Here is a 9,136-nt window from a genome sequence, read left to right on the forward strand (position 1 = left end):
GGAAAAGCATGACATGGGACCTTTAAGACTTTTAAATCCAGACTAAAAACGTATCTTGTTGCCGCTGCATTTGAGTGAGCCGTTTATATCCACACTGCAGTATGGCTTTTATTCATGTATTCTATTCTATACCTGTTGTGTTTAATTTATTATCTTTGCTTTTTAATGCCTGTTTTTAAATGCCATTTTATAATGTGTTTCTGCTGTATTTATTCTTAAATGTCTTTTATTTTAATTTGTGAAGCACTTTGAATTAGCGTGTGCTAATGTAGAGTAGCGTAGTGTCTGAAAATATCAGTATGGTGGGACAAGTTGGTTCAGTTTTGCAAAAAAAAATGTGTGGCTTTTCGCATGTGTGTTGGCTGATATGAAAACTGCTTAGCTGGTCTAAAGGAAGTAAGAGGTAGAAATGGAGAAAAATGCTCAAATTCCTTAACTTAGGATACCTTCCCCTTCCAATGTATGGATTGAGATATTATTTTGTATAAAATATGTTGTTATGCGACTGATCACTGAAGCCTTGCTGATTCCAGCAGCACAGCTCTATTACAGCAGATGGCTCTTTCTTCTGACAGGGCTCCTCTCTTTTCCTCTGCAGCCCTCGTCCTTACTGTCTGTGCATTGAGCGTGACGGTCGCTGCCATCAGTCACATTCTATTTATTTTGGGTGCTTCGTTGCACACCGTTGTCCTCATTTCTAAATGTAGGGTCAGCTGCAGCCAACCTGAGAGCTGTCTTTCACTCTGCCGGCGTGTGGTCTTGAGTATAAAAGAGAAAGTAGAAAGCAAGAAGAAAGGGTAGAATCACTCGATCAGGGAGGAAGTTGCTACTGAGTAAACAAAGTCATATCCTGTTGCCATCCTTAAAAATCAGACGTAATCAAATCACAGGTTAATTAACTAACCAAACGGGTGAGAAAGGATGAGGGAAGATACATGCAGGAAAGAAACTGCTGAGGGAAGTTTGCACAATCAGTGAATCTCAGAGTTGGCCCACTGCTGTTACTAATGATAATCTCTGATTGGAACATAAAGGAAGATGGGCTCCGTTGCCTTGGTGATGCAGTTGAGTGACAGAAAGGAGCATGGCTTGAGTGGGAGTTAAATATTTTTGAGGGAATTAAGTTCAACTAAATTCATCTGACATGAGCAGTAAAAGTACAAAATAACTTTAGAAGTACACATATAAGTCTATTAAGAGAGCATTCACAGTCACTTGCTCGCCCACACACAGGGCTGACAGTGACAGATCTATGAAATAAAATAACAACAGTAGTGATCAGCTCTATTATATATTACAAGGGATGAACACATCAAGTAGTTTTGGCCCCTCAATAAAAAAGGCAGCACAAGTGAGTCCATCAAGGATGCAAAACAGCTAGATGTTGTAAATGAAAACCAATTCATTCAATACTAAGCAGTTTTGTTGTGAATAACAATGTCGGGCTTAGTAATAAACTAATTGATAAGGGAATTGCTTGACCAATCCATCAATTACCCACTGCCTTTGCCGTAAAGATCTTTGTTACTTTTCAGCGCCATACATATTCTGCACTAATGGGAAATCCTTACAATAGTTTGGCCCTGTATTAGTATGGATTTAAGAAATAAACGTCCTTCTCATGTATCCAACACAGCACATTTCAAACAGGAGACACAGCACATTACAGAAAGTATATTTTGTCAATATCACGAGTGGATTTGTTAGCTTGAACAGAAAGTTATACACAGATAACTAACCCTTTAAGAACTCTAGGCTATTGCCACCAATGCTATATTGTACATTATTAAACATAACTACTTTATGCCGAATTTTAATTATTTTAGCTTTATCTTAGATTTTGTAACCCCCGTATTGGCCAAAATCTAACAGTAGCAACAAACAGAAACTGTGTATTTAGCCATGGGGGTTGTTTGTTGTTGTATTGGTTCATGGAGGAGATTACAGCCCCATGTTTAATTTACTTTGTGGGACAAGTTCTAGGCAAGCTACACAGACACATACACAAAACTAACAGAGACCCAAACACTCTACACCTGCTGGGAAAAGGAACATAACACTGATAACACTGAAAACTAGCACAAGCAGATCTTAAAGAACTAGGCTTCCCTCTGATACATATCATCCTATCTGCCAAAAAGAATCATCTTCACATCCATCAAATAAGACATCTAAAAAAGGCATTTAATGAACTTGCTTTATGGTTCATTTTAAAAGCCACAATCTACAGGTTTTCCAAATGTGCTATAACCCACATTTTGCAAAAGCACTCTTCAGTAAGATCATCATTAAAAGAAAATTGCTGATTCCATAGTTAGAAAAAGTGAACGGAAGGGATACATAAACATGTCCTTTCCCTATCTTTTTTGCTTCCTCTCTTAAAGATCACTTTGAGACATTCAAGCCTTCTGTGCTAAGGGAGGAATAACAAAAAGGTAGAACAAGCATTCATCTCTTGCTTAATGTCAAATGCTATTATTGTCTATTAGCTACAGAGCACCAATCACAGACATACATGGTGTGCCTGAATGTGCCTCTTCAAACAAGTTTGAGGCAGAAAAAAACATGTGGAAGTCAAAAAGTCAGAAAGTGTGCCTGATGCTATAAAACAACCTGAAGGAAGTTGTTCTTCAAATGTAGTCATACATCATGCTGACATGTCTTGAGCTTACAAAGTAACTCACAGGTGATTCCAGCCAATTCCCATTTTTACCCCGTCCTAAATCCAATGACATAACGTAATAGTCCTTTAGTCCTATTGGTGATCCAAGGACACACACACACACTTTTTCAACCACAAAGCCTGAGAAGGAAAACATCTAACTTAGGAAATGGATTCCTAAACAAAATCCATCAAACCCCATAACAGGGCTGCCCCATTTCAAAGGCCTATGCCTGCAGAAGTGTGAGAAATCTAACTTTCTTTTGCCCAAATTTGGCGGGCACCCCCTAAATTCCATATTCCATTGTGATTTGTTATGAGACAGCCTCCTGTCAACTAATAAAGTCAGAACATATCATGTGACCACACATACTGTAACAACCAGAAATGTAAACAACATTATTTATCTAATGTAATTCAATGTTGGGTGTTTGCAGTGAGTTGTGTACACCTTTGTGCAGTACCGACTTACTAAACTGTGACAATCTATGAAAGTAAACTATGAAAATCTTAAATGTCAGGAGAGACATCTGACTGGCACCCCAACAGGAAATCAATAAACCTACAAAAGTAAGTCAAACTGTCACAATACGTATAAGGAATGTGTTCAGGTGCTCATTAATTACTGGTAAATGTTTCACTTTGACAGGATCATAGACGTGTTCCCATGGGTGCAACATACACACTGTATTGATATATTAAACATTAGCCTGATACACTGTTTGACAATTCGTGTAGGTAAGAGACACAACTTGAACTGAATCTTTTACTCTTCAAACTTTGCCCAGGTTTCCAGGGTCAGTGTTGATCATAAACTTTTAAATGTTGAACTTTAATAATTTGTTGATGTATGACTGCAGCATAAGTACAGAACGGGCAGTTTGGGCCTCATATCCTCTGGGTGGTAACTAAAAACTATTTACATTATCAGTAAGTCTGCAGATTATGTATTTAATTGATTAATTTCCTGGTCTTTTAACATTAATAGATTGAGAAAAAGTGGAAGTTATCTTCTCATGAAAATATCTTATCTTCAGTCCAAAACCCACTGATATTTAGAGATCAAGAAAAAAAGTGTTTTACATTTAGGAAAGTACAATCAATATACTTTTGCCATATTTGCCTAAACTTAAAATAATGAATATATAAAACAATGGCTGCACATACATGTTTTTCTCCAGATCAGCACATTTTGTAAGTCAATTTATCGGTCAAGGTTTTGTTTTTGGTTGCTATAGAGAAAATAAAACACATATCAGTAGAAAGCACCTCCAATGCCAATACAGAAGTGGACCTGTTTCTTATCATCAATGAGGGAGGTGCATTTTAGGATCAGGCTTGACTAAGATTCAGGCAACACTATAACTGATAGCAGCTCTGATAAATGAGGTTAACATTTTAATTTTAACAAATAATCTCTGACGCATAGTCTACAATGTGAGTGACACATCATTAACTAACAACTTAATTCAAACAACACTAACAACAACTGCATGAGCATTTATTCTGCATGTGATGCGGTAAATGCTGGGTAAAAATAAATCAAAAGGACAGATAAGACTGATATTATATCAGTGAGAAAAAAAAGAAATTCTATTATTAGTTTCAATATCACACATGTTACCTTCTGTCTACAATGTAGCAGTAAATTTGCTCAAAACGGTTGCAAATATTAGGGGAAATAATTAAAATGGCTTGTTGTAAATGTGAATGATGTTTGATAAAGAAAAGATGAGCTAATAGAATATATTCACCCAAATATACTTTAAATACCAAAAGGGAAAGTACTCCTTATATGTAATATATATATATATATATAAATATTTATTGAGTTACTATTATATCACAGCTAGATAATGTAGAGCTAATTTGAATAACTTTATACTGTTGCTGGATATTTTAACCTATAAATATTTGAAGTGTATTTAATAATTGATTTACATTTCTATATTAGCTTATAATCTAAATAGTAACTAGTAATTTAGCTGTCAAGTAATGTACTGGAGTAAAAAGTACAGTATTGGCTTGTAAAGTGGAGTAGAGATTGAGAGTAGCATAAACGGAGAATACTCAGGTAAAGTACAAGTACGTCAAAATGGTACTATGTACAGTACTTAAGTGAATGTACTTTGTTGCTATCCACCACTGCCTGGTATCCACCCAGGTCCAGTTTATGGATTAACTGAGCTGTCTTCTGTGCTGTCTGCTTCATGTATTACCTTAATATCAGTGTATTAAACGGTGTATTAGCTTTGTCACACATGGCATATTACCTGAGGAGCTTATCCCACACCTAGCTTGCTTTCTACCTCTTTAGGGGAAGGTTACCGAGGCAGCTGGTGTTAGCAGCTAGCAGTTAATGCTACAAAACAATGGGGAGGGGGTAATAACAAGAAAAGCAGCTCATCCCTGTTTGAGCTGCTAATGCTAGTGGCTAGCGACTCTGCTAGCAGTTGACAGACGAAAAAAAGCATTTGCTAGAAAGACATTTGATGTGTATAGGTGCTTACCCCCAGAAACCACAGTGGCATCGCGGGGGAATCACGTTAACGTTACTCGGAGGCTTGCTGCCCTCGCGCCCCGTGTCCCCCATATCGGTCTTCCGCGTGAGGCTCTCCGCGTAGCAGGTGAATCCGGGGATGGAGTGAGGGCCTTTGCGTTCAGATCCCCCTGTCTTTGACACGTACAGAGGCAATACCCCGGCCAGATTGTCCTTCAGATATGTTCACTAGACGGGGAACGATTTGCCGACACGAGCGGCCACTGCCTCCCGTTAGATTATAACAGTTTAAATAGACGGTGAAACATTGGAGTCGCCGAAGCCAACGACAGGCAGAGCCACCGGGGAATCCTGGGCCGATCAGCTGGAGTGAGGAGCGAACCACTGCCGGAGAGGGGGGCTGTGTCGGTAACTGCACAGTTAAAAGATAACTAACGTGACAGAGATTAATAAAATAATACAGTTTAAATGATTTCAGATATTACACAGGGTTAAGTGTATCTTGGATTCCGTAAAGGTTTAATTATGATAATTACTTTAGCTAACTTGGTATGATCCGTACACAACTATCTTCCTACAACTAGAAAGCCCACAACTCCGTGGTACAGCATTCAGTAGTAGGCCTACTGTAAGCAGGCATACATTTAAAGAAGCATAAGATCACATTTCTATTTGTAAGTACAAATAGAAAAGTGATCTTATGCTTATACAATAGCATATATGAGAACGTTTTATCCATGAAGTCTTAATGGATAAAACGTTCTCATATATGCTATTGTTAAACCGAAACCATCATTTAGTAGTAATAACATTCCAGCTTTGTCATTACTGATGACCGGTGCTTTAAATAACATGTTTTGCTGGCGGATTTATGTCACAATACACATGTGACATGCATAACAAAGTTTAATATGGAGCATTTCTATTAAACGATTTACAGTAAGTAAATTATAACACTGTGAAAACTTGCACAACACACCTAACCAGTCTAAAAGAGACACAACATGCTGCTGCATGGTGTGTTCTGTGTTGTATCTCTTTGTATTCATTGTGTGGCTCTAACTGGTTTGTGTGTCTCCTTTAAGTCATTTTGCATCTCTGTGGTGGTTAACATCTCACATTTTTAGTAATTTATTGAGATGCAAACTACTACATAGTATTTTTAAACTCCTCCTAGTAATTTTTGTGTATCTCTGTGATCCTATCTTGTGGAAGTTTGCATGTCTTTCAACAATTTTTTGTCACTTTGCATCTTAATGTCCCAGTCGGCAGTTACTGTGATCCATGCATGCTTTTTTCGCTCTGAAATATATGAAGTCTAAATTTCCCCTTTGAGAAAAGGTTTATTGTAATGTTTTTCACATTATGACTTTTCATAGGAAAACAATATCCTCAATGGAATGCAGCCAATACACCTACAAAGCAGAGTCTCTTCCAGAAGAAATGTTTTTGGATTATTAAATGATCTTTGGCTCTTCCTTGCTGGAACTAGGATGTCAATGTTGGCTCAGCCGGTCGAATGGGATGTCCTTCAGTCTGTTTGTCCAACAATTTATTACTCTGCAGAGTAAAAACAACTTGACAACTGGCCTTGAAATTTGGCATCCGTTTATCAAGTATCATCGTTCAACAAGGAAGAATACCAATAATAGGGTTCATTCATGTAATTGAGCAATAACATCACAGGTAACAATTTCCACAAGATAAATTGAAACACTTCTAAGCCTTAACTGTACTATACTAACAGCCTGCTTACATAAAACATGTCACATGCTAAACATCAGTATACAGTGCTGTTTCAATGGCCCTGGCATTGTTCATGCTTGCTCACTGACATGTCTTTCTAAAAGGCTCTAAATACAACAGAGCACCTGTGCTCTTCTATTTTGACAAGTAAAAAAATCCTGCTGTTAGTAACAATGCATTTTAACCTGCCTAATGACTAATTGTCATGTCCAAGAAACTTATTGTGAAAGTTTATTCTTTATGTTAGAGTTGTCATGTCCCTTTGTCTTGTGCTTTATGTCTATACCCTTAATTATTTCTTCCTCTCATTTCAGGCCTCCACGCTCCCCGCCCCTTTTCTGTCTCCTGCGTCCTTGATTATTTTCCCCGCCCTGATTGTTTCCAACTGTGTCCCCTTTACATGTGTATATATTGTGTTAGCTCCCTCCTGTTAATTGTCAGTTCGTTGTCTCACGAAGACCACGTATCGGCTTACCTCACGGACCTTTTCACGGACCTATAGATCGCATTATAGTTTTCCTCGAAAGAGTGGTTTTGTTTTCCTTGTTTTATTACTGTGCAAATTCCAGTAAAGTCTTTATTTTGAAACGCTATCTGAGTCTGAGTTTTGAGTCGTGCAATTGAGTTCATGCCTCAGTGTTCTCCCCTTGACAGTACGAACTGACCATCAAAATGAACTCAGCCGACTCAGATCAGATTAAGAACGCTATCCGTTCTCAGGGCCAACGTCTTGGGCAACAAGAGGAGCGTATGGCCACCATGCAGCAGGGAGTGCAGGATCTAACCAGCAGCCAGGGGGAACTACAAACATCGTTGACGACCCAAGTTAATCTACTGGCAGCAGAGGTTCAGCGTGTGCTCACTCACCTGCAGGCTGTTTCTCCTCCTACGACTCCTCCGGTTCCAGCGGTGACCGGATTCGATCCCAACCGGGTTACTGAGCCGCACAGGGCTTCCATGCGTCTGGCTCCACCCGAAAGGTACTCCGGGGACTCAGAAGGCTGCCGGCCGTTCATCGTGCAGTGTGAGTTACACTATCACCACCAACCGGCTGCTTTTCCCACGGACATTTCCAAAGTGGCTTTTATGATCTCTCATCTCTCCGGCCGAGCAGCAGCGTGGGCCACGGCAGAATGGTCCCGAGGCTCGCCTATCTGCGGGTCTCTGGAAAACTTCATAGACACTATGAGGAAGACCTTCGATCAAACCACGCCGGGCAGGGAAGCAGCTCGGGCTCTGATCAAGCTGCGACAACATCAGCGGAGTGTGGCTGACTACGCCATCGAGTTCCGGACTAAGGCAGCCGACAGCGGCTGGAACTCCGCTGCATTGTTTGACGCTTTCGTCAGCGGTCTCTCGGATTCTTTACAAGACCAGCTGGCGCCTCTCGATCTGCCCGCTGATTTGGACTCTGTCATATCCATGGCTTTACGTATAGACCAGGGGTCTCCAACACGTCGATCGCGAGCTACCGGTAGCTCGCAAGCTCTCAATAAGTAGCTCGCCAAGCAAATCCAACATATAAAAAATACACACAACAAAAAAAGAAATGTAATTAAAAGAATCTACCCTATGCATAAACGAAACCTCAATCATAGCGAGTTCTATCTACTTACTACAACTTTATATCTATCTAACACCCCTCCTCCCCCCACCCCCACCCCCACAATGAATATCGACCAATCACGTTCTTGCTTGATTTGCGGGACCAGCGTTGCAGTCGGGAAGAAAAGCAATGTGGAGCGGCAGCTCACCGTTTCATAAGGAGTTTAACCGTGATTTTCCTTCTGGCAGAATCTACACAACACATCAGCCCCATTGAACACAGCCTAGTCATGCCAGCCTATACAGCACATGAGGGGCAGAGTTTTACTCTGTGTGTGTTGCAACTTGCATATATATTTATTGCACTTGACGCACACACACGCATGGCGTAATTTCCACTGGGGACAGGGGGGACATGTCCCCCCCACTCTTCAAAATCCCGTTTGTGTCCCCCCACTTTACAAATATGTTTATTCTTTTTTTTACCGCAAGCCGTCATCGCCCAAAGGGGCACACAGCCTCTGTGAGTGAGTGAGCGAGACAGAGGGAGAGAGAGAGCTAGAGAGAGCACACATTTATCTATTTAATATAGATGTACAAAATAAAGTAAGAAATCATTCCAATGTGTACTATAAGACAGTAAAAAAAAAAAGTTTAAAATTATGTGATTAGTAAAATATGCA

At 39.8% G+C, this 9,136-nt stretch overlaps 1 protein-coding gene across 1 annotated transcript in view; it reads right to left on the minus strand.

Annotated features, from left to right (window-relative positions):
- The window catches only part of LOC307027972 (AN1-type zinc finger protein 3-like), an 11,646-nt gene extending 6,083 nt beyond the window's left edge, over window positions 1-5,563 (minus strand). Inside the window, exons 1-2 of the mRNA XM_079662664.1 lie at window positions 5,173-5,563; window positions 725-758 (exon numbers count right to left, since the gene is read on the minus strand). Of these exons, the coding sequence (XP_079518790.1) occupies window positions 725-758; window positions 5,173-5,255 (117 nt within the window). The 5' untranslated portion in view covers window positions 5,256-5,563. The remainder of the gene's footprint in view (window positions 1-724; window positions 759-5,172) is intronic.
- Between the last annotated feature and the right edge of the window lie 3,573 nt (window positions 5,564-9,136).

Source organism: Notothenia rossii (genome assembly GCF_949606895.1).
Source record: "Notothenia rossii genome assembly, chromosome: 2".
NCBI classification, from domain to species: Eukaryota; Metazoa; Chordata; class Actinopteri; order Perciformes; family Nototheniidae; genus Notothenia; species Notothenia rossii.